Source organism: Indicator indicator, chromosome 11 (assembly GCF_027791375.1).
Source record: "Indicator indicator isolate 239-I01 chromosome 11, UM_Iind_1.1, whole genome shotgun sequence".
Taxonomy (NCBI): domain Eukaryota; kingdom Metazoa; phylum Chordata; class Aves; order Piciformes; family Indicatoridae; genus Indicator; species Indicator indicator.
This window is the reverse complement of record NC_072020.1, coordinates 7997736-8024193: the sequence shown is the minus strand read 5'-3', so window position 1 is coordinate 8024193 and position 26458 is coordinate 7997736. Positions and strand designations below refer to the sequence as shown.

Genomic DNA, 26458 nt, shown 5'->3' with positions numbered 1-26458 from the left:
TGTTTCTGTTCTAGCTGCTGATGCAAAAGAGAAACAGTACTGGATAACTCAGCTTCGGTCCTGTGCCAAACACCACAAGGAAGGTAATTCTAAGGTAAATAATTAAGAGGGAGAAGTAACTATTATAAGTAGTGTAGGTGAATAACAGTGTGATCTGGATGGTAGATTGGCTGCTGTAGTTAGTAGGTTGATGTTTGGAGGTTTATGAATAAAAGCAGCAAGGTCTTACTTGTCACTGACTGGAGCAAGCCTAAGTTAATTGGGCAGTCTTAACTTCTCGAACCCATTTAAATGTTTAGTAGAACTGTTGTGCACTATATATGATATTGGAAACTTGTGCAATAGCATACTGATTCTTATACTTCTCTCTATTTGTTTGCTGATATTTCTAATGGTGGATTTGCTTTTCTCTTTTTGCCTGATCTTGATAAATAATTCTGTAGAGGTGTCACCAGAATCTAGTTCAAGTAATTGGATTGAAGCTGATATTTAAGTGAGTTCTGGATAATTTTTCCTCCTTAGGTAAAAACTGTTGCACTCTAATAATCTATGTTTAGAATTTTCTCTCTGCCTCTCCGTTTTGAGCTCCTGCAGTAGGAGTATTTACATATTTCGTTAAGCTCTGAATCAATTAGTAGGCCAAGAGAAAAATCTTGGTGGTGTAACAGTGAAAATATCCAGTAATTAGTAGTGGTCAAAAAAAAAAGCAGCAAATAGAATATTAGGAATTATCAGGAGAGGAGCAGGAAACAACATACTTAGACTGCTCTAACTATGTCAGATACTCGTCTTGAATACTTGTATCAGTCTTCTTTCATTTGTGAAAGAAATGTTGGAGTGGTGGGAAGTACCTGTCATCAGTTATTATTGTGTACAGAATGAGTTCTGTGTAATGAAACTTGACTACACTTGAGTCTCTCTATCTGGTGTTGGGAAAGGAAAGAGCTAATCAGGGAAAGTGTAGTGTTAATAAGTGCTCTGGAATCACTAAATAGTAAGTATTTGCTATCTGTTAATATTGGTATGGAGGAGTCTGAAAGAAAATGAGCTGTAAACAGGTTCAAAATAAAAGGAGATTAATGAAGACTGGAAATTGTTATGGGGTACTTTGGGTGCCAAAAGCGTATATAAAGTTGATAAGTACTTGAAAGGCAAAATGTTAGCAGAAAGTCTTGACTAAGTGATTGGGAGGGTATTAAATTCAGTGTCAGTCGCAGAAAGATCTACCATTCAACTCGGAGAAATGGGAAGGATTTAGAATGAGAAGCATCTCTCTAGACTTGTTCTTGTACTCTTGCATGGTGACCTACCACTGCAGTGGCTTTCTTCTGATTCCGAGGCTTGTGGTGCAACAAAATAAAAGGATTTCCTAGACTGAGAGGTGGTGAACCTATGTAACTGAGGAACTAAATGAAAGATTGTTTTCATGCAGCAGGACAATGGTTCTTGAATTTTTCTTGGATTGACAAGTTACAGACACTTGGCATTGGATGCTGTCATATAGATGCATTTTGGTTGGTACAGTCAGTCATACATTTTAATTAGCTTGGATCCATTTAGTATAAAATTTTGAAGAAAACAAAAATATTTTTCTTAGTTCTGTGTTACAGGTCTACTTCTAAAATCAGACTAGGTCACCTTTCAAGTGACATGTTTGTTAGTGAAGCATCCTTAATTTTCACCTTTATAAGCCACAGAGCTAGTAAAGAATTTACATCATTTGTATTTTTAAGCATAACAGTACAGAAAATGTTGGGAATTCATGCGCTTCATATGGGAGCACTGATGACTGCTTCTGCAGAAGTGTACGGTACCTGAAGCAATGTAAGCTTACCTTTTCCTAGGAACCCTTTTTCCCCAGACTTTCCCAGACTTTAGCAGTGCATGCAGTGCTAGCTTGGATTTTATCTACAAGTAAGTTTTAAAAGCTTCTCTCTGCTTTTCTGCATAAAAGGCAGTGATCAAATCTTTCGTGGTACAACGACTAGACTTTGGAGATCGTGTACTGGTTATAATGGAATGATGCTTCACAAAAGTTCCAGAAACTAAAAAAAAAAAAAAAAAAAGGTATTTCTAGAACTTCTTTTCTTTTCCTGAAAGTTTCTTTCTTCAAAACCACTGCCTAGTAGGAGGCAAGGGAAGCAAGAACTGCTGCATTTCTTTGTGGCTGCTGTTTTACCCACCTGTTTCTTTTGTGTTGGGATTAGGGACTGGAATGACGCAGAAGGGACTATAGTTTTGTTGTGTAAACATTCCTTTTGGATAACTGAGGACCTGACAAACATCTGTGTTTTTGGATTTTATTGAAATAGCTGCACCATTCATAGGGCTGTCATGATGTGATTTGTTATTCTACTGGCAGCAGGGCTGGATCTCTCTTTCCTCCTCTCCTCATACTTTGAGAACTCTAGAAAGTGATAACTGCAAATTGTCTCTCACACTGCTGTGACAAACAGGCAGATAGATCCTCGTGTTTCAAACTTCAGTAGTTTGAACAGATCCAAGCTCTGTCTCTGCTGGGAACAGCCATGCTTCTGCCATCTGGTAAGTTTGCTTCCAGCTTCTACAGCTTAAACTCACCTTTTCCACAGGAAGAATGAGAGGCAGACATTTCTAGCTACTTTTTAGGAGTCACACCCTTGAGAAGGAGATGGAATGGGAAGTGTGAAATGTGTGGTGAGTTGGATGTTTTATCTTAAGCAGGTGGAATATGCATTACTGGGGAAAAGTAATGAGCTAACTAGTGGGAAGTTACTTGAGAATACCAGTGAAGCAACTCTTAGCTACAGGTCTTACATATTGGAGAGGGAACACGTGTTTGAAATCTTGAATAAATATTGCTGGAAGGAGATTCATAGGAAAACATGAGAATTTGGAGAATGTGTCACTGTTTCTGTGCAATACTCACAGGAGAGCATTCCTTCTTCCTGCACTGGATGCAGATGAGCACTGCTTTCCTTTCTGTTTCAGAGCTATTACCTGTTTCAAAATGCTACTGTATGACTTACTGTCCTTGCTGTCTTTAAAGCTTCAGGTGGGGACAAGAGTGGTGGAAGAAGTGAAGCAGAGCAATGATTTTTTTTTTTAGTTAATGGAAAAAAAAAAGTAAAAAAATGTGTATAGTAATGGCTAAATTTTGTACCATCCTAATGAATGGTCCAAAGGTAAGCTATACAGCTAACAAGTGGATGTAACACAATCTAAGTGTGTCACTTTAATTAAATTTTAAATCTTAATCATAAAAAAACAGTAAAAGGATAATGTTCTCTGAAAAATAATTCCCATGCTGGAAGATAGTGTTAATGTTCTTGGTATTCCTGTGCATGTCTCATTTTGCTTAATTACAGATTGCTCAGCCTCCACTGAGTGCCAAAGCACACTGTATTGGAGGAAGACTTCTATGTCTGGATAGGATTCCTGTTTTCTTAGACTATTCCAAGTGAACATTATTGTACAAGTTTTAATTAAAGCATTAGTCAAGTTGAAATTCAGTGATAATGCTTCCAAGAAGAAATAGGCTTATGCATAATTTTTATGGTAACTTCTAAAAATAATTTTATATCCATAAATTATCACAAGCTTGTTTCATACCCCTATTTTCTTGACTGTTTAATGATGATGGCTACAAAAGCACTATGAAAAACAAACACAGGGGGATTTTATACCAACTCTTAATTCCAACATGTGGGTTGGTTACTGGGTTGGCATATAGCTCTTGTATTTTTCAGCATATATTGGGAATGTGACAAGGAACAGAAAGCCTATGTGGTGAAGTAGCTTCTGTCTTACATTGTGCTCAGATGGTAACTTTCAGTTTAGGTCTGTGTTAGAATATGGAGGCAGACTCCCACTTGTTCCAGCTTCTAGCTTCAAGTTGCACAGTGAGCTGCTAAAAATTGGATGTGTGGATTAATGTTTCAGCTGAACTCATTTGATGATTCCCTGCAGCTGCAAATGGCATTCCAGTTCCCTTCTTTCTGCTGCCACCCTTTGCATAGGCTCTATTGTGTTTCTGGGTCTGTTAGCATCCTACTAAAAAGAGCTTAACTCTTTAATCAGTGCAGTGAGGAATCAGATGAGCACTGATGTAAGAGAAACTGGACTCTGCTTCCAGCAGCTCCTGGTAGTCTAAAGCCCTGCTCTCTCCTCCTGCCTGGATAGAGGATGGCTGAAATGGATCTGAGCAAATCCAAACTGTTCTATGGTTGAGTCTGATGCTTCATATTTAAAACTGAGCCAACCTGATGACTTCGTGTCTCTTTGAGGGACTGTCCTGCTCAACTCAAGCAGTGCTCCTGGTGCCTGTTATTACCATCATTGAGCTCTTGGAAAGGCTGGTTGGGGAGCTAAATCTGCAAAAAAATCTGTATGTGTGTTTACATATCTGTTATTTCATGAATCCTAGAGGTCAAATAGACTTCAGAACTAGCACAGAGAGATGGTGCACAATAAAGTCCAAACCTGCCCCTTTCAGTGTCAAACTGCAGAAGCAGGTGTAATACGGAATAGTACTGGTAGAATGCTTGAACGTTTGAGGTCAACGCTTGTATGAAATTGTTATGAGGACGATGTGTGATTTTTCTCCACAACTGGAAGAATGGCTATTACAGGTTTTTGTTTTTATCAGATTTCTTTTTTACTTATTAATGGCCACAAGATGCCATTACATTTCTAAATGGATTATTTACTGGGTATTGTTAAAATCTGCGTAATTTTAACATAAAGCCAGGTTAGTGAAATTTTTGAGTCTTTGTGAGTGGTGTTTGGATTCCTTTATGCACATCAAACCTCATTTCTTCTTGATCAAATTCACCCTTCCCTTCTCTGGTATTCTCTTGGCCCTGACTTGTATAGGAGTCAGCTAAAGAATGGTGCTTCTAATTAAAGCATACTTGGAAATCTTCACAGTGGTAAGGCTAAGGAAGGATTGCTTCATATGTATTCAACACCTTTTTTTCTCCCTTTGGAAGCAGCATGAAGAGAACAGTTGTTCACAGCTCTCTGCTTTTAGAACCTTTCTACAGAAAGGTAACCAAAAAAAGAAAAGATAAAGCAAACATTTAGGGCTGAGCATGACCTTGCTAAAATGATTCTTGACAAAGAAAGATTTTTTTTGCTGGAATGATTATCATAACTTCTTGCTTAAAAGCAGACACATGTATTGCCTTACTGAAGATGCTGAAGCACTATAATATGGTCAGGAAAGTTAGTACCATAGATGGTTCTCTACACAAACGTGCAAAGCATATCATAAGCTGGTCCTTTTGCAATGCTGAACTTTGGGTATTATGTAGATTCAGTCCTTTACATTCTAATTTTTGTGAATGGTTAGAATGTAAATTAAATGTCTCTCTGTCCATGTTTTTAATCACTGTTTACTTTGGAAAAGAAGTAAATAGGAAATAAAATACTCAATGGTATATTTACTATCAGATAGCATGCAACTACGTGTTGTTCTGGAGCTGCATGCACGGATTGGTTCTGTGTTATACATAGGCAGAAGAGTAAAGGAATGTCATTTCAGTGTTTATTCTGTAGAGAACGTTTGTGGCACAGTGCCTGTGGAAATGATGATTATCAGCCGTAAACAGATACGGCAGTTCGCTTCAGAAATTAGTTTATTGCATTTACTTTCCAAAATAAACAAAACTCTGCTTCTGCTAAATGGTAAAAAAGGACTTCAGCCTCTGTGAGCATGGGGGACAAACTTCAGGGAGAATTAGTTACAAAAGCATTAGTAGAGTTGGAACTTAGTTTTTCTGCAATTACATTATTTTAGTTAGGATTTTTCATACCCAAATGGAAGCATTCGTTATACTGCTCTTTTATCTTGCAGATGGACAGTCTACTAAAAATAAAAATCTTAACCCAAATCCATGTTAGCTAAGCATACTTTAGCTACCTTTGAGTCATAAACCCAAGATGAACGGAAGTTGCAAATTAATCTTTAATTAGCTTCTTTATTATTCTACTATTAGTTTCATTTTATTAGCAGGCAATGGTGAAGTGTAGCCTCAGGAAAGAATATTTTCAATCCTTTTGGAATGCTTTAGCATATGGATTTCCTGACTCATTGTTAACCCCATGCATTGCTAATTGTTGAAGACTTTGTCTTTCATTAGGCATTTCACTGTGTTTTATTTACTCATTTGCAATCCAGAAAGCACCAGGACCAAAGAAAATGAGACATAATAGTCAGAGGGTCAGAGCAGTCTTACTTAGCAGGGCTAGGGGGAAGAGTGGGGGATTAGGATTAAAGCCCCATCATTTAGTGTCATTGCTTTGATTTCCTGAGAGTGGCTTTAATGACGTGTCTTAGGAAAACGTCATGTGGGTTTTAACATTTTAACAAAAATGTAAAATTCTGATTTTTGCACAGCTGTGGATCAGTGCAGAAGAGATTCTTGTCATTCCCAATGTTTAATTTGAAGAAGTTCAGCAAAAGAGGTGTCAAGTATTTGTCTGGGACATAGGTGTTGACTATGTGTTGTAAAATGAAAAAATGCCTGAGGTACTTAGTGTGTAGTTTCTGGAGAAGCCTCTTCTGGCAGTGACAGGAAGAAGCTGTCAGAAGGAATTAGCTGCCACTCCTATATGAACAGAGCAGGCACAGTGCTCTGCTGCTGTTTTGTGACATTGAGGAGCATGGTTGTAGAAACTGCCTCCTTCAGAGGTTCACCTGGCTTTGTGTGTGACTGCTTTTGCAAGTTTTAAATTGGAAGTTTTTATCACTTGTGGGTAGCCAGACGTCCTGGTGCTGAGCTTATTCCAGGTTTGCACATTACAGATGTCCTCTAGAGAATACTACCAGATTATGTAGTAGAGGATTTGGGTCATGGGCTAGTGGAATTTTCAGGCATGTTGATTGGAACTGTTAGGCTGAAGGGTATAAAGGAAGAGGAAACGAAGGGGGAAATAAAACTTGCTTCTAGGCTTGTAGGAGCTGTTTAGACCAACTACAGATGGACTGTTCTTCCTGATATTTCCTTCTGTTCCACAGATTTCCAAACTCCATGCCCTAAATGCCTGTCTGCCAGTAGTTGCTGGGAGCTGCCACAAGCCTTTGAAAAATTTAATGAAAAGCCATCTTAACTCCCCGCTGCCCCTGCAGAAACCCCTGAACTTAGTAAAACTTCACTTCTCACAGAAAGTGAGAAAGAAAGAAACAGGGGTTTCTTTCAAGCAAAACTAGTGGCTAAACTCACCGTCTTACATTACTGCTGCTTATCTGAGTTTGAAGATCTTTAGCTATGTGGAGGTATTTTTAATATTGTGATCATATGATGCTAGAGTGTAAGGGATTGTAAGAAGATTTCATACTAAAAACAAAGTAACTTTTATTGAACTGGAGGATAAATTGATCTTATGCTGAAAAAAAAAAGGAAATTATCTTGTTCTTCCTCTGCACTCTAAATTTAGTTCAGAGGAATTTTGGTGCTGGCCAGTTTTAAAAAGAAACATCAGTAGTACATTCTGCTGTTACATACAGAGATAGCCTTTTTCTGTGAAACTTCTATTTAAAAAGGAAATTCAATTGCACCTGGTTTTCCTCATCCTCTTCTTTCTCCCACATACTTTTTCCTCTGGCTCTTATTCTAATTGTAGTAAGATCTAAGCAATTCTCTTTCAAGTGAAAGACGAATTTAAAAACTTGGAGACCTTCTTTGCCCATCTGACAAATTCCACCTGCTTTTCTTTTTTTGCCTTAAAGTCAAATATAGTTTTAATATAATTGTGAATTATCATCCAGGATGGATGGTGTTTGAATATTTGGTTCTACAGATACTTACTATCATAATTTTATTTGTCACGGCAGCAAAGAATATATTATTTGCAAAACCAGAGTCATTCTTGGAAGTGTTTGTAAATCTAAGCCGAGACCAATGGAATAATGTTTATTTCTATGAATACAGCAGCTTTTTTCATGCTGGGAATGTTATAACCTATTTTTTTAAACTTTCAAATGCCTCAGAAAGTCTGAAGTCTAGTTTTGGGGCTGGGGGGGAGTGGCATAGGGATCACGTACCTTACTTCCCTCTTCTTGGCATTGCTAGAAAATCCTCCTTGGCATTTACAGTCAGTGTAGCAGTAACACGATGCTTGATTTTAGTTTCAGTGGTAGGTGGAACTGAAGTCTTTTAACAAAAGTATCACAGAATTGAGAAGTTTGACCTGTAAGTGATAAAAAAAGAAATTGCACCCAAGTAGTATTTTTGTGCACTTGCCTGACTCGGGTAGTACCCCACACTGATGGTAACACTCTTGGCAGTGTTGGAGGCTGCTGTCATTACTTGTGTGGGGTTTGTAGGAAAGTTGAAATGTTGTTTCTCCCATGGGGCTATATATTTATCTTTCTTTCTTAAAGAGCCACTGAAGGTCACCCTCTGAAGTGGTTTGTGTTTCATGAGGTAAGAGTTACTCTGTTTCAATTTTCATCCTACAGATGCAATCAGCAGTTCAAAGAGAAGGGAAAAGCTCTTTTATATTACACTTTCATATATGATGTCTCATGGTGCTCTGTTACACACCTGAGTTTGATTGAGAATTGCTGTCCTAAAGACTCCAGGAAAACTCAGTTTTGAGGGCTGCAGAAAACAAACCAAGGTGGCAATGCTGACAAACAGATAAGAACAAAGAAAGTTCTTGAACATTCAAACTGATAGTGTGGGTTGTATGTTAGGAGTATTCACACTGCAGATATTGTTGGTAATTTATTTCTGGCCTTCTTTGTATTTCTGATTTATCGCAAGCATACTTCCAAATGTGCTGAGTACTTAAGCCACGTTTTGTTTTGAACGTTAATGTTTATTTGATGTGTGGATTGTCCTTGCCAAAATGCAGCTCCTCTAATGTTGAAAACAGCACTGCACTGTTTCAGAAGCTTACTAGGTGAAAGCATTAAGACTTCTTTTCTTCTTAACTATTCACACCACTTTGGTGAATTTATAGGTCAATGGCTTCATTAAAAAAAAAAAAACAATTTATTGCATTGTTATTTGTCTGCAAAATCCTTTCTAGTCTTTCCTAAAACAGTATGGTTTTAAGAACTTTGTAGCATGTTAGTATGTAAGAGTTTGTGAAGATTTTTCTGAAGGTAAATTTCAGATGATCCACAAAACAAAGGGGATAGCCACAATGTTTCCAAGAAGATCCCTGCAGAGCAATACAGATGGCTCAGAATAAATCAGTCCTGAGCACACTTACATCTCCAGATTTAGGTTTGTGAGGAAGGCAGAACAACACAAATCTGCAGACTGAATTGTAAATTATTTACTTGTGTAAAGGTTGTTCATTTCAACATCCCATTGTTTTTTCTAGGGCATTTCATCCTCACGAAGTAGAAGCTCATCCCTGCTGCCACCTGGGACAGTTAATTCTGCATCTCCTAGTGCCCACAAACATATGAATCAAAGTGGGCCAACTGTTGTAACCATCACACATCACAAGTCACCTGCAGCTGCTCGAAGAGCAAAGAGCCAGCGTTCTGGTCAACTCCATGAAGTCAGAGAGGTAAGAGATAAAAATCTGCTATTTTGCTTTAACTTCTCAATGCTTCTTTGGCTTCAGAATAACCAATGAAGTCTCACAATTTACAATTCTCTTGATTTTCCTACTTCATGTGTGACTGTTTTGTTTTGATCCTCTCACTGAGGAAAGGTGGTCTTAAACTCTGATTCAGCTTGAAGTCTGGTGTATACATGCTGGTATTAAAATTAATGTGCACATGCTTAAAACAGGAAGTAGGTTGGCCACAGCTCCCAGACTTAGCAGTGGTGCTGCAGTGCTGGAGAAATGTCTCTTTTAAGCTTCATGCCTTTCAGATTGGAAAGAGAGCCCTGAAGCGTTTAATTATAACTAGAAGAGACCCAATGTTAGTAAGTTGGATGAATGAGTGTGAAAGAAGGCACAGCTCCCTAAACTCAGTGGTTTTTCTACGTGGCTGTAGTCTAAACTTTGTTGTCAAGTTTCTGCTGCTGGCCTTGTGATGGAAGAATGCCTTGTCTTCATTAAACTTAGGAAAAACACACAAGAGAGCATGTTTCTTTCGAAGTGTATATACCAGGATTTAAGAACTGTAACTTGTATGCCAGTTTTAAGTCTGTCTTCCATTTGTCAAATGAAGATGGGTAGGGCTGAAGGGAATTTGAGGGAGAGACTTAGTATCTGTGCTGATCATCGTAATAAGCTGTGAAGGGAAAAAGTCAACAGATGCAAAAAATTGCACTTGGGAAGGCAGAAATAAATACTAGCCTGTAGCAAAACAGAGAATAAGTGGCTAGGTATCATCCCTGCAGAAAAGGCCTGGGCCTTGCCAACTTGTTTGTTTGCAGTATATTGCGATGAGATGTCATTCCAAAAAGGTAAATATTACAGGACTTTAATCTATAATCATGGAAGATAATTATTTTGCTGATGTGAGTGATGCCTCCGCTGCTGCACTAAATCCTGAGAGAACAACTTAGAGGGATGCAATAAAAAAAAATAGATATTGAAGGTAGGATTGAAGGTTAAAAAAGAAATGTTTGTTTTTCATGGAGGGAAAATGGTACTAAGATAAATGATACACAAGAAAATCCTGTACAGAGATGTGTGAACTTTACCTTTCTGTATAATGAATTTTGTATGTGTGCTGCTTCCTAGACTAGAGCATATTGGAGGAAAAATCAGCCATTCTGCTCTCTTTCCCAGTCTCATGTAAAAAGTGGCTGCTTGACTGTTTCCATCTTGTGAAAGGATAAGTCTGTTTTTCCAGATTAAGGAAAGAGACACATTCCATTTTCATGGCATACTCTCTGCATTTCATTCTTCCTGCTTTTCCAGAGTGAATGCAATAGACTTGGGTGTGTTCTGTTTGCTTTATTTTCAGGGAATATTCTTGTCCCTTATATGAGTCATCATGTTCACCTAACTAAAAGGCATGGATGTAGGATGGACTGCTAAACTACGCTAACCAGTCTTTCTGGCCTAGTGACTCAGGTGCTTTATCAGGGAGAGGCCTGATAACCATGGACTGTGGCTGCAACAGCACTGCTGAAGTCTGTGCTGCTAGGACTTTGTCAGACAGATTTAGCTAGTTGCCTACAATTATATCTGGTTTTGCTTCTAGACATGTTTTAATATAAAAGGTAGTCTTGTGGTGTTTAATTTATGGCACTTTGTGGTTGATCCTTTTAACTAGAATATTTCTGCACTTCAAAATAGTATAGAATTGTAGAATTGTTTTGGTTGGAAGAGACCTTTAAGATCATTGAATCCAACCATTAACCCAGCACTGCTAGGTCACCACGAAACCGTGTGTCTAATTACTAGTTACTAATCATCTACCCGTCTTTAAAATACTGCCAGTGGTGGTAACTCCAGCACTTCCCTTGGGCAGCCTGTTCCAGGGCTTTACAACTCTTTCAGTGAAGAACTTTTGCCTGATATCCAACCTAAACCTCCCCTGCCACAACCTGAGGCTGTTTTCTTGTCCTTTTGCTTGTTCCTTGGGAGAGAGACCGATCTCCAGAATTTCACTGTCTTTAAATACTGCTCTTAATTATTGTGTCTTGTTTCTGGTTATTTTAACCCTTGAGGTAATTCTGTCCTTTAGTCCTAAGGGCCTTCCATTCTTCTTGTCCTGGTTTCAGACCAGTTCATTATATGCTTATTCAGCCTGAAAGCTTTTAACTGTTTTTCTTACATCACCACCCCCACTAAACATAGTAAAGGTAAGAGGTCATCTTTTTGATCATGTTTAATCAAATGCATCATACAGAATAGGTTATCTGTTAACTGTTGATGGATGCTGGTCAGAAAATGAGATGTTGCTTATATGTAACAATGCCTATACAGTCTACACACTTTGCATGTTGTATCACACTTTCACTTGTCTGAAAACACATTGTTACAAATTTTCCTTTTTGATTAGCATGGTGTAGAATACAGAAGCTGATGTTTCCACTCTAAAACAGATATTGAAAAAGTCCTTGCAAAAAAACCAAATTAAAACCAGAGCTGTTTCTTAGAAAGCAACAGTTTTTTCCTGGCTAGTGGTAGTGAAGATGTCAGGAAGCCATTGGGTCACTTGTGTGTCCACTGAAGTCAAAAGAAAGTGAATGAGGCCTGAAGTCGTAATTCAGCTGTTGGTATTTACTTGGCATAGAACATTCTTGTGTGAGTTGTACTATAGCTACTACTGTTTAAGCACGCTTGGAAACACTTTTTGAATGGAGAGGTATTGTAATAAATTTCTCTTACTGGTACATTTAACAGCTTAGTTGCAGCTGAGCTGGCTGATGCTGAAAGGGTTGCTCCCAGCTGTGTTTTAATAGGAGGCATCATAATTTATTTAGAGGCATTAAACTTGTAACGTTATAAACCCGTTTCAAACTTAACATGAGGACTGAAAAGTACAGCTGCAGATGTTATGGCTTCTGAATTGATATTGGCCCCAGTTCTAGAAACGTGTGTTACGAAAATACCAGTGCAAGCATGCAGAAGTGTTCTGGTTTTCACTACTGTGATTGGCTGCTCTTCATATCCTTATAGACAAAAGATTAATTTAGAATTTATAGAACAGATAAAATTGTTTTTTTCCATGGCAGTTTCTTTAAAGGCTGTTTGACTTGTAGAAGTCCCATCTCCTACATCTGTTTATTCTACCTGAAGTTATTGCTGCAAAGATCAATAAAGACTTGTCTCCTCAGAGAATAAATGGGATGCCTGAATCTCTGAAAGTGTCAGGCTAGTATCTTCCTAAGTAATAAATGTGCACATACTTCAGTAAGAAGCATTAACTGTCTCACTTTGGGGATGAGGAAATGTAAATTATTCTAATACTATAAGGCATTAATTATTAAAACACATAAATATGGGTGAATACTTTTGTGTTCTCTGAACCTTTACCTTGCCTTGGCAGTATGTTTGAGGTTTCTAAGAACGCATATAGGTTACACCTTCCTAAAGTAAACCCTGTTCTGTGCATTTGGTTTTGTATTCATGCAAAGCTTGAGTCATCCTAAATTCCAGATACCCAGGCAGGGAGAATTAAGGTTGCTATGGGAATCAGAGAGCAAATGTTCTAATCAGATTACACTGAGTGTCCATGTGGGTTATGTCTAGAGTGAACATGGCTTGTTATTTCTGATTTTATTTTTTTTTTTTTTTACCCTCCTGCACATCTGAAAAATGATGCAAATACTGCTTCTTTTCGTTACATTTTTTTCAGCCTAAAGTTTACTAGTAATTGACCATATGCAAAGATGGTAATTTTCAATCATTTAATAAAAGGCAATTTATAAATAAGGGTCAACCCAATACATAAGATAGCCACATTCAGAGACTGCTGCAGCATCTGCTTTCTTAGGCAATTGCAGAGGAGCTAAGGTTACTCTTTACGGTTACTAAAATATTTCCTGACATTTTAAGTAAAGAGTAGGTTCCCAGAGGAACTTGAGAAGAGTCAGATGTAACAGGAACTTTTGTGCCTTCAAAACTGTCACTAAGTTTTGTACATAGACCAGAATTCAATTGTTCTGTTTTATATACATGTATGAAACAGCATAGCATATCATACATTTAGAATCACAGAATCAGTCAGGGTTGGAAGGGACCACAAGAATCATCTAGTTCCAATCCCCCTGCCATGGGCAGGGACACCTCACACTAGATCAGGTTGTCTAGAGCCTATTCCAGCCTGGCCTTAAACACCTCCAGGGATGGGGCCCCAACCACCTCCCTGGACAACCCATTCCAGGTTCTCACCACTCTCATGGTGAAGAACTTCTTTCTTACGTCCAGCCTGAATCTCCACACTTCCAGCTTTGTTCCATTCCCCCCAGTCCTGTCACTACTTGATATCCTAAAAAGTCCCTCCCCAGCTTTCTTGTAGCTGTGTTTTTTGAAAGCTACAAGGCTGTTTTCTTTCACAAAGCACAAATACTGCAGTAGTTGCAATGTGGAGCCCACAGTTTGAAAATGAAGCTTTAAAAAAAAATCTTAGATTAGGGTATCACAGCTCATGGCTGCCTTTCAGGGTTGCCTTTCAGCGCGTGTTTCTGGGTGGCTGGCTGGTGCAACTGTGATCGACATAGCAAACCCTGAGTGTGACAAGGTGCACTTAACCTTCTGCAACTCTCTCTAATAGTTCCAAAATACACAGGCTGTTTTGTTAACCTACGCTTAAATGCTATTTTTATTAAATTAAGCAGGAGATATTTTGAAATGGTCTCAGTTGTAATAGATAACAATGGGATGTCAGTTGGCTAGCCAAGTTTCAAATGCTAAGTACAGAAAGTACTTATGTAAATGCCCTATCAGAGAGAGTAACCATAGAAATGGCTCATATATCTTAAGTGTACCACTCAGTTAACATTAATGTACATGTTTATCAGAGAGCTTATTATAATCTTCACCTCCTTGTGTAACACCCAAAGTGCTGCATGCTACAGTCAGAAATTGAGGAAGCATTTTGATCTTACCAGAAATGGGAGTAAACACTATAGCTCTCATCAGTTATCTAACAAAGACCTGATCCCTGGCACCTTTTGTTATGTGTTTTTCTGTGATCTCCATCTCTAATGCTTTAGAAACTGTGTGTATGTTACACAGATGCTTAATATAGGCAGCTGCTTCTTGGTTGCAATTCTGTTTTCTGACAGTATGTTTTTAAAATAACATGATGTTTAGCAACTTTTCATCCAACAAGTTAAACTGAAATATGTCTGCCTGCATTTCATATAGTCTTTAAAATGGCTTTGTAATATGGGTACTAGATGTGTACCTGTAATTGATTATTTCTAATTTTTACTATGGTTGATGTCTCAGGAAACGTAGTGATACGTTCTTGCAGATACTGCTTAGCGTGCTCTTCTGGTGATATCTGCTGTGTTCTGGGGTGACTGCCTGAGGTTTATCTCACAGAGATCTCCAGTTACTCGGTTGTGGTTTTATTGGCAAATCTGGAGTGGCAGACAAAATGCATGAGTCCATGGAAAAGCTGCTGTATAAATGCAATTCAGTCATATTACAATATGTCATAAATTGGCTACTCAAAATTAATGGTAGTGTACGTTGAATCGTTTCAGTGCTGTGAAGTTAATACCATCTTAAAACATTTGGCAGCCAACATGAGGAGAATTCAAAGGGCTTGATTTGGAATGCTTTGTCACAAGTCAAAGACGTGCACTTTATTCAAGGCTCAAAAATGGCAACATTAGCCTTGATAAGTGACATTTCACTTTATTTTCAGAAAGCATGAGGTGAATTGACTGTATGGTAGGGAAGTAATATGTACTTGAATTAAAATTGAAGGTTATGCCAATGTATACTGCACACCTGAGAGTTGTTTAAATGACAAATACAATTTCATTTTACACTTGGACACTATAAGCTAGGTGGCTAATTGGGATGTGTGTTTGAGTGAAGGGAAGTATCAGCAGTGTTGGGAAAGGAAGGAAGCAGTGGAAGTGTCTGTCAGAAATTTGAATAGCATGGTATGGGATTTTGGACTACTTTGAATGGCTGTGCATGTGCTTGTGTATTCTCAGGTGGAATGGAATAGGGCTTTTTTTAAAGGAAATTAAAAATTAAAAAATATTTAGACTTTTATTTTCTAGCACCATGTTTCCTGAGAGAAACCTCCTCATACTAGAAGCTATCAAAATATGTAATTTATATTCTAGTGCAACGTGGCCTTTTTTTCTTCAGAAGATTGATTTCACTTAAAGTACAAACCCCCCAGGTTTCATCAATGGTATGCTATGTCATGGTAAACTTAGAGACTTTTCCTGTGTTTGCTGATGTTGACTTAATGTCTAGCAGCAACCTTTTAGGTGCTCTTTTGAAGGCTTAAAATTCACAAATGTGTCTTATTTGCTGATAATCCGATAGCTCTGTGCTACAGCTATTAACTTCACCAAAGTGATCCTTCTGAAATGTGTAAGAAAGCCTGCTGCTTGGAAGAGACCATAGAACAAAATCTGCTTTTGAGGAACGTTTAATCACTAAAACTAATGACTTTCCTTACAGATTTGGAAGTAATTTTAATAATAAAATTGCATAAGAATAATTACTGCAGGATGTTTTTTATAAACTGTTCTCAATGCTGCATTCTGTGGTTTAAAGTACAACAACTTTCTTCCTACTTGGCTAGATGGCAGCCAGTGGCCGTTCAAGGTGTACTTGAACTTGAAAGCTCCTTCCGTTTTCTCCTCTAATTTTTGGTTCTGGATCACTGGAAGCAATTCAGGATTGAGGAAACAACCTTGGCAGCTACTCTTTACTTTTTTCTCTTCTCTGTGGCTTTACCTTAAGATCCCAACACGCTGCCCGCCTTGAATCATCTTTGATAGTAAATGGTAAGTCTCAGTATGTGACTGTTAGTAGGATATGATTAATATGGCAGGTGGATTAGCAATTGCTAAGGAAATGAGTTCACAGTGGAGGAAACCTAGCACTCACCAGTTGTGTTATTGTACAAATCTTATACTGGTAATAAATGTCCTGTGTTACCTACACATGTGAAGTACCCACAGGGAACTGTAACTCAGCAGGCAGAAAGAAAATCTGTCATGTCTCCTGCAGTAGATCCTGATCCCCAGACATCTCCCTCCAGTGGCAAAATGGTCAGTGCTAGATCAATACCTATCATTTTGCAGAAAAAGTATAGCCCACTCACTCTGATCTATGGGGAAAAATAGTGCACATTGATACATTTGTCTTTCTCTTGAGTATTTATTGTGGTAGTTAACTCTTACATAAAAGCTTTAACTTCTCACCTTATGACTTGTGGAATAGCGCCATGAAACACTCTTACAAGAGCTGACACTGTCAGAGGAGTTTTATTTTCCTCCAGTGTTGTAGTACTTTTTGTTTGCTTGTAAACCTCCCTCTTTTAGAGGGAAAAGAACCTGAACTTTATGTTTGTTTGGAAGGGAGAAGTGTTCCCCTCTTCAGATCTTGAGTAGCAAGAAGGAGTTCTAAGAATAACAAATTTTGGGAGGATGACAGGAAAAGCTTGCCGCCTTTTTGTTTTCTTCCAGCTGTAAAATATGGAGCTATTCAAGGGGAGTTGAGTGTCTCAGAATATTGATTGAGATTAAAAGCATTCTGTAGTTTAGAAAATTCAAGATTGTCTTTCTACTAAAACATTCTCTGTTAAGATTTGAAACTTTTATCCATCTCTATGGACACAAGTTCCTCCTGTAATTTCTCTTCCTCTTCCTGTTTCCTTTTTACCATTCACTAATTCGTTTCGCAGGTGAGGAGCAGGACACTCTGAATATAGAAAGCATGCATTTAACCTTAACTCTGGACTGTGATCATAAAAGTGTAATAAGGAGACTGCCTGAGGTAGCAAAGGCAGGCACATGATTTGTTTTGACCTGAAGTAGAAGAGCTGTTCTGTTGAGATTTCTGGATGTGTTCTTGGGGGTCTTGCCAGAACTGCTAGATCCTCTCTATTAATCACCCTTTGTCTTGTAAGGCCTGTGAACCTCTCTCTCATGTCTCTCTGACCAATGTAAGAGTGGAATTCTGTTGAAACTCACAGTTGTCAGGTTGTTCTTGGGAGTATTTTGCATGCAAAGAAAGTATCTGCATAAAATCCCAGAGAGCGCTGACAATTACAGATGTCATATGCTCTTTGGTATTTGAAGATAGATCTTTTACATATTCCCTATTTTCTCTACTTCAGATGCTTTTGTAAACCGTGTAGTTAAGTCAGCTTCTTTTCTTGATGAGCTTCTGCCTGTTTGAAAGCATTGAAGGAAAGGAAGGCTTCTTCCCATATACCTGAGTTGTGACAGACAATTTCTTGGGAAGGTAGATGACTTTTCCTCCTCTGGTCCTGGAAAGAATGTTTCAAGGCTTCCAGACCAATCAACAGAAAAGACTGTTCTTCCCCTTTTCCACTTCACCTTCAATCCAACAGTTTTGTGGGCTAAAGCAATAGTGTAGAGACCTACAAAATTAACTAGCCAGTTTAAAGTGGCATGATGGGAATGGTAAGTAACATCTGTCCCCTGGGGTGTAAGTGCTGTTCCCCGGAGAGCTCATAGTCCCTGAAGGTGCTGATGGAGACCAGTGGAACAGCAGTGTCACCAGTGTAAGCAGTGTAAGAGTGTCTAAGCAGGTAAGAGTAGCTAAGAACAGGAAACAAGTGAGTCATACTGTCTCCTCCCTTGTTTTCTCTCCACATTGTGTTCTCATTGTCTTAGACTTGGCTTTTAGAATCAGTCCTAATCACATTTACTCTCTGTTCTCTAAGGGTTTCCTCACAAGAAACCACCCTGTGGAGCATGTGATGAGAAGGCTAGGCAAAAAAAAAAGTGAAAAGAAAACCCCGAGGAGATAATGTTTCATTACCAGAGATGACAGATGTAGAAACTGGCTTTTTAATTGTTCCCCTAACAGAGTTTATGTGGATTCCTGAGTAGGGAAAAGAGAACAAAATAGTGAATGTGAGTGAGAGAGAGCACAGTTTCATCCTCATTCAAGGGAAGAAACTGGGTTGTGAAAGCAGAGGCAAGGGCTGAAAATAAAAAGAAATGTGCCCTGGTGATTTGCTGCCGTCCTGACTATAAGAGGTATAGTTTGTTTTGTCACTTCTGGTATCTCTGTCTGCAAATTATGTGCCAAGTGAAAATTAACTTGCTACTTTGAAGCTTCATTGATAGGATGTATGTGTCTAAGCCTTAATAACTATTATATAACAAATCATTGCAATTTTACTGTTCACTGTTTGCTTCTTTAAAATGAGGTGAAGCTAGCTGCTACCCTGAGGTGACAGTAATGAAGAATTACACGCTTGCTCTCTGTAATGTGAGGGAAACAGTAATCAAGAAAAGGGCAATTGATATGGATATCATGATGTGGTTCCATCTTTTCAAGATGCTTTCAGAATATCTTGGATAGTGTTCTAGGATCCTTCTTAAAATGTATTCTTCTCATTAACATAGCAATGTTCACAGAGGCTACTGTGAGTCTTCATCCAAATTGCAGAATTCCCTTCTGTTCCCAGCTCAAGGATTTTTTTTGGTCAAAACCTCAGGTTTAATTGTAAGCGAAGTATACAGATATGTTATTTGTGGAACTTTAATAGTGTTTACAGTTCATCTGGTCTTGCACATGCTTCTACACTAGACACTTTTAAAACTGGAGTGCAAAATTCTCTTTGTAAGAGATTTACCTTACATATTGCAGTATTTCTAGCATTCATTTCTGTGTATAGCCCTTTCACATTAGGTGTATGTTAAGCTATCATCTTGCCTTTCTAGCTTGCATGCTATTGATGTAATCCTATTGAGAGATGTGTGAATGTGACTTTACTGAAAAGAAAAAGCGATGTATATAAGTTGCGGTGAATGGAGTTAAATCCAGTTGACAGCCAGTTACATCTGGTGTTCCCCAGGCCTTGGTATTAGGGCCAGTTTTCTTTAATACCTTTATTTAATATCTGGACGAGGGGATCAAGTGCACCCTGAGCAAGTTTGCAGATGACATCCAGTTAGGTGTGTGTGTTGATCTACTTGAAGGTAGAAAGGCTTTACAGATGCGTCTGGACCGGCTAGATCAATGGGCCAAGGCCAAGTGCCAGGCCTTGCAGCTGAGTCACAACAAACCCATGCTAGGGCAGGAGTGGCTGGAAAGCTGCCTGACAGAAGGAGACCTTAGAGCTCTCTACAACTACCTGGAAGTTGGTTGTAGTGAGATGGAGGTTGGTCTTTTCTCCTTGGTCATAAGTGACAGAACAAGAGGAAATGGCCTCAAATTGTGCTAGGTGAGGTATAAGTTGGGTATTAGGAAAAATCTCTTGTTGTGGGTTTAAGACTGGATGTCTTAACCAGAGTACAGTCCTCCAGAGGGACTAGATAGTCCAGGGGTGGACACTCTTGTTATCTCATCCATCATGCCTGCATCTCCCCTGTATAAACAGCACAGACTGCTCTGTCCCTTTTCCCTCTGCCCTGCTCCCAGCACAGACTGCTGTCTCTTGTTTGATATTTACAGGGGAGTTGAGGCTTTTGGCCTTGGGTGGCCTGGCTAATTTTACTGCATTATTTGGGCATGGGTAGGGAGGTATGGGGGTGGAAAGGGGGGGGCATGGAGGCCTGGTGTTTTGACCTGGTTGGGTGGAGGTTTTGGACAATGTTGGCTTAATGAGGTTTTGCTAAGCCCAGGATGGAGAACTGGGCTGAGGCTGAGTATAGATTTGTGTATTTTGTGTGGTTTTGTACTGTTGTATGTAGTGCTGAATAGTACTTCCATTTAAATTTCCAATTCTTTCCAATCCTGTGAGGAGCATTTTTCTTTTAGTCCTTTGGGGAGGGGTAAAAACTTCTGTCTGCTCTAAAGCCATGACATCTCTTCACCAAAAGGGTTGTCAAGCCCTAAACCAGGCTGCCCAGGGAAGTGGTAGAGTCACTATCCCTGGAATCATTTAAAAGATGTGGAGATGAGGTGCTTAGAGATACGGTTTCATGGTGCCCTAGCAGTGTTAATGGTTGGACTTGATCTTAAATGTCTCTTCCAACCAAAACGATCCAATGATTATATGTATGATATGAAACTTACAGCTCTACGTACATTGCTTGTCTCTTTTAATTTTTACAATGTGACAGTTCCCATTATTGTTGATGAAATACAGATCAAGTCTGCAAGAGGAGTCCTCGCTCAAGGTCAGAAATGACAACTAGGTTAGGTTTACATAGCAACCCAATATTGGGTTTATGATGTCTTAGAAGATCTTTTGGCTTTTGTGTGTGGACTTTTTTTCTATCACTCATCTGCTTTTGCTTTTAAGGAAAGCAATGTTTTATATTAAAAGAAACCCTGTGGTTTATTTAACAATGACAACCAAGATCTGACTCATATAACTTCTTATTCTATGATGGTGTTAAATAGTAGTCACTGAAATGTTTTGGTACTGTTGTCTAAAAGCAAGAAACTAATACTTCTGGAAAATTTATATATCTGTGTGATAGAGGCAGATACTGTGTTTTCATATAACACTTTATTAATTTAAAAAAAAAACCAAATCAACCAAAAAGCAACCCCCAGTGTGAATATTTAAAAAAAAAAAAAAAAAGAATTAATTTTTACACATACAATAGCACTTCCACTTTTAATTATTGTTTCTTAAATTAATTTTTGACAGCTAATTATAGCTTGTTTACTGTATGAAACAATGTTCTTCTTACTGTGTCTGAAATACATTTCTTTGCAATCCTGGGGTATCACATAGCTTTTTCTGACTATCTTTCTCATACTGTGAGAGTGATGCTGAGAGCAGTTGCTTTTACTTAACTGTTATTTGGCATCTTGCACATAACTGTTTGGTCCCATACATCATGGTGGTGGTGTGTTCATAACAGGAAGTTCCAGAAGTTGCAGATCCAGCTGTGAAGGAGCAGCTAGCTGTTCTGGCAGGTAGGGAAAGCAATCATACAGGATTTTAAGATCAGTCAGGGAGAGTAGGAAGCAGGCAGCAACAGTAGCCTGGGAATTGGCTGCTTTGGAGCAAGCAATGGAGAGCAGATGACTTACTGAGGAAAACATCAGAGATGATTCCTATTGCATTCAGTCATCTGTGAGAGTGTCACTGTGTGGCAGGTTTCTTTGCAATCAGTGTTATTCAAAAACCTGTGCTGAGTCTGCATGGTAAGATCTTGGTACCAGTGAGGCTACAAGAGGCAACTTCTGTGAGAAGCTGCTAGAAGCTTCCACTGTGTCCAACAGAGCCAATGCCAGGTGACTCCTAAATGGACCTGCTGCTGCCAAGTAGTGCTTCTGCATGTAGTCCTGATAGTTCTTTGAGTTTTTCTTTTTAATATCTAGCATAGAGTTACATTTCTGAAGTTTGAGTACATTTGTGGGAATATGTGGTTTCTTTTCCATATTATGAGAAGCTTATTTATAGGTGAAGAGGAGGTGTCAAAAGCTGAAACAAAAATGGGAAGAGAAGTGGATTAAGACTTGGTGAGGAGGCTGAGGCAAATAGTCTTCACTGTTGTAAAAAGTAGAGGACTACTACTTTGAGCTGTCTGTATTTGCAAGTGAGGAGGATGGAGAGCTGTAGGCTATTAAAATAGACCTGTGTAAGACCAAAGTCATTCCGAATTAAGCATATTATTTCACTTTGGAGAATGAAGTTACAGCTGACTTTCTCAAAACGAAAGCTTTTCATTTGGGTTTTGAAAGCAGCTCACTGTGCTGATAAATCAAGCGTTCTGCTTCCCCTCTCCTAAGATTACAAACAGCAGACCCACAAGTCAGAGGATAGTGCTATAGCTGCGTGGCCTAGTGTGCGTCCTTCAAGGGTTTAATGAGTTTTGTCTAGCATGGTTTGGTGGTTTTGTATTTGCATCTCTTTGATTTATTCTTTTTAGAACAACCACACTTCAGGTCTTTTAAAAAAAAGTAAATATTGGCAAGCATGTAAAAAAAGTTCAGTTTTGTCAATAACGCACATTATTTCAGCCCCCTTTTACCAGACTTGTTCTGTGACTCTGGAATAGGAGAACTTCTTTCTTTTGTCAACACCTTAAACAGTGGTTTTGATTAGTCTTCAAGCAGTAAATGTTCTAAAACTTTGAGTCCTGCACAAAAGTTGCTGGTTTTGATGTCTTACTGTGTCAAATCTGTAGAACAGTGGCTGGTATCACAGCTATGATGTGAAGCAAAGTAGCACAGAAAGGATGAATCCAAAAGGCTTTAAAACTGTCTTAGGTCAGCTATAGAATACTGACTCAGAGCAAGCCTTTGTTCTGAATAAAATAAGAATAAATCATTGATCTTATTTAAATTTCTCGTAATGTGGGAATAATATAGTTGATAAAAGCCTGCAAAGCTTTGTGCCAGGTGATAACTGTAAGCCTTCAGTTAATTTTTGAAATATTTCCTAAAGTCTCTGATTAGTTTACTCCTGTCTTAGCTGCAGAAGAATATAATCATCTGTAATTAAAGAGGTAGGGGAATTGAAATACTTGAAATTTTCAAAGTTTATTTTGGATTTTGTTTCCTATAGAAGCAAATATTTGGAAGTGTAAGCTGCTTTTCAAGGTAAAATTTAAGGAAGGGTAGAAAAACTAGTTGCTTAGGAATGAAACTAGAACATTTTTGTTGCTGTGAGCATGAAAACGTCATGTTTTCAACTTCATGCTGTTAGTTAGGATGAGAAAAGGAGGGAAGCAGTTTGCTATACAATTATATTGTGCAATCTTCCAGGGAAAATATTATCTTTTTTTCTGTTAGCTGTTCCTTCAATTTGTCTCCCTGAGCTCTCTTCCTGAGGGAGCTGGGGTGCTCTTGTTTTTCTTTTAGCTTTAAAGCAATGCTCTATCTGTGCTGTGGAGCTCAGTTATATTGTGTGATATTTCTCAAAGCAGAGCATTGCCTGAGGCTTTAGTGGTCCCCTAAAGCTGCATATTGTGGAAGTCTGTGTCATCTTCTGACTGATCTTGATTTCTGTCAAATGGAATTAAAATTCACTGTGGTTTCTACTGAAGCTTTGGCCTATTAAAATGACTATTTAAATGTCATTATTGTAACCTTCAGCAAGGCATTTAGCTAAATTTCCTTATGAACCTTGCAATATCAGCATTTCACTTAATTCTACTCTGATTTGTTTGCAAGGATGGTTATTTGCATCTTTGAGTTCAGCTTCCTTTCTTGCTTCTCAGTGCACTCAACATGCACTTTTTTTTAAAATCAGGCTATTTACCACAGAGTAAAGAGGCTACAGGAAGTACACTGTACTTTGAAACAGTAGTAATTATAAAGTCATTAAGGTCATAACATACTTGTACTGTGTAGTAGCATGGACAAATGGAACTTGAGTCTTTATTGTTTACAAAATCTTCTGAAAGCTTTGGATGCCACGAGTACAAGCCTATAAGTATTTGCAGTAAGTTTTTTGCAAGGTAAGTTTAAGAAAAGAGGCTTGCCATATGCTTATACAATTTCCCACAGGCTGTGAAAACAGAGAAGTTTTAAACACCTTTTACTTTTGGCTTTAGGAGGGATTTGGGAAGCTTGCCAATTTGTTTAAAGAACAGTCTCCTCAAATAACATTGTTTTTATTTACTATACAAGCACACATTTCATCTTCATGTGGATGGTCCAAATCTAGAAACAGATTAACTTTCTCCCTGGTATTTCAGCTGGTAGTTGTATCTGACAGTGGCATCCTATGCTAATGCTGGTTATTATTACAACATACCTTATTTTTGTAAAAACAGTTCCTTGAGAAATGACAAATGTCTGTTCTTAAACTGTGATTAGATATTGTATGTATGAATATATTTCTGTAGAGTAACTGTCCCTCAGAGGGACAGTATAGCATCCTTGGATGTTTCAGATCACATACAAAGGAAAGAAAACTAAAGCTTAAAGTAAAATGGAGACGGAAGTAGGATTTTCATACTTCTCCTTAAGAAGACTTTCAAAAAGTATGAGTCCCATTATTAAACATATTATGAACCTCCTATTTGAAGAAATTATTTTTCTCTAACATAGTCTTGACATTTTTACAGGCCTTTGGTAGTCTCAAGCCCTTCGTTTTTGTGGGTAAGTATATGGTATGTTTGGATCAGAACCTTAACATCCATTTGTGGTAGTTCTTCACATTTAGTCACTATATCAACCCATAAGAATTTAACAGCTACTAAGTGATTATTCCTATGACAGCAGATGCTTTTGGACCTTTACAGATCATGAGCCAAGTTGAGGGACAGCAAAAGAATCTTGTACAAGCCATTGAAGCTCTCCCAAGTTCTGGCCCCCTTTCTGCCTTGGATCAGGACTTGCTGCTTTTAAAAGCTACCTCTGCTGCCACCCTGAGCTGCCTTGGAGAATGCCTGACTCTGTTACAGCAAAGCATGCATCAAGTGGGCCAGCACCATAACAGGACACTGTCATCAGGTGAACACAAGCTCTCTTGGGTATTATTTTATGTGCCTTCGAGTATTTCATTATTATACTGAAGAAGGCAAAATGAACCATTCTTCAGAAAGGCAAGTTGTAGTGAGCAGATTGTGAGCTTCTAAGGCCTTAAGTGTATATTTTTCTTTTCCCTTTGCCTAAAAATTGGTGCAAAATCTCTCCTCTGTGGCGAGGAGGAAAAGAGGTTGATCTAAGTCTTCTCATGGAAATAAGGTTCTGAAGACAGCAAGATGGAGGGGGGGGAAAGGGAGGCATAAACAGGTAGGTAAGCCTGTATTCTTAATGAGAGTAGAGGACTTCTTTTTTTTAAAGATTGAAATTACAATACAGATTTGTTTGATAAAAATACTTGTAATACTATACAGTGGTATGGTGAAAATAACATTTCTAGTTTTCAACATTGAAAGATGCTAAAGCAAATGTATTCCAGTTTGTCATTTTCTTTATATCTGGGAAGAGTTGTCCGTGCTGCTAAAACACTAAAAACAGTGGCAAATTTTTATGATCCTCAAGTGTTAAACAGTGTGATTTGCATTGAGGTCTGCAAGCATGAACCTTTCAGTCCTCATGTAACTAATTTTTTTTTGAGTTCACCCCGTGCTACATCTGTCTCCTTCATGTCTGAAGCCGGACCTTCAGCTGTCTGAAGAGGTGCTTGGTGTTTATCCATACACAAACTGCTCTGCCTAGCCTAGGAGCAGGATACAGTGCAATCATACATAAAATGAGGGATACATAATGCAACTGCTCGCCACCTGGAACCTGCAGCTGCATGGCTGCTCTGCCTGCCTGAATGACAAGCTTCCCCCAGGCAGCTTCTCCCCCCTCCCAGTGTATATATCAGTATGGTATCTAATGCCCCATTGACTTGTTCCCTTTGACAGAGGACCAACAGCAGAACTCTAAATAGAGGAAGGCTTCTTAAGTTTTACTCAGGTGCTTCAACAACATTCCCCAGCCTGTTCTTACAGTAGATGTACTACAGGGCAGCATATGCCCTCAGGGCTGCTCAGACACCTGGGTCAGAAGCCCTCTGAAGAATTCTGTTTGTGGGGAGAATTGAAATGTGAGAGGGTCAGCTGAAAAGTAGATAAATGATGTGAAAAAATGTTCCTGGGCTGAAAAACAAGCTAACAAAACTTTGATACCTGTGCTATGGTATGTAATGACTTTCCTGCATCCAGAGTCTGATGTATTTCATAAAGGAACATAAATTAAAAAATTCTTCCTTTCTGTTATCTAGCTTTCTTGTAGAAAAGGCAAAAGAATCTTACAGGTATCTTAAATAACAGTGCATTTAGTTGAATTCTTTGATATAATCTCATTTCAGAAGAGAATGGTTTGGAACAAAGATGAAAAGCATCCTTCAAAGAAAAGTCACTTTGTAGTTTCAAAGTGCCTGAAGGTTGTTTTTCATGTCTGTGTGATCTAAGTGAACTGTCAGATGACTTGAGTTGTACATATTCTTGAATCTATGTCCAAATAATCTTGTTATATCAGTGTCTGTATTTGGACTTCCTAATGATTTAGTAAT

At 38.5% G+C, this 26458-nt stretch overlaps 1 protein-coding gene across 2 annotated transcripts in view; it reads left to right on the top strand.

Annotated features, from left to right (window-relative positions):
* The window catches only part of OSBPL10 (oxysterol binding protein like 10), an 88268-nt gene that overhangs the window by 16833 nt on the left and 44977 nt on the right, over positions 1–26458 (top strand). The window contains exons 3-5 of one of the 2 annotated variants that reach the window (XM_054384873.1): positions 15–94; positions 9319–9510; positions 24693–24903. In XM_054384873.1, the coding sequence (XP_054240848.1) occupies positions 15–94; positions 9319–9510; positions 24693–24903 (483 nt within the window). The remainder of the gene's footprint in view (positions 1–14; positions 95–9318; positions 9511–24692; positions 24904–26458) is intronic. The other variant, XM_054384874.1, reaches the window with a different exon arrangement.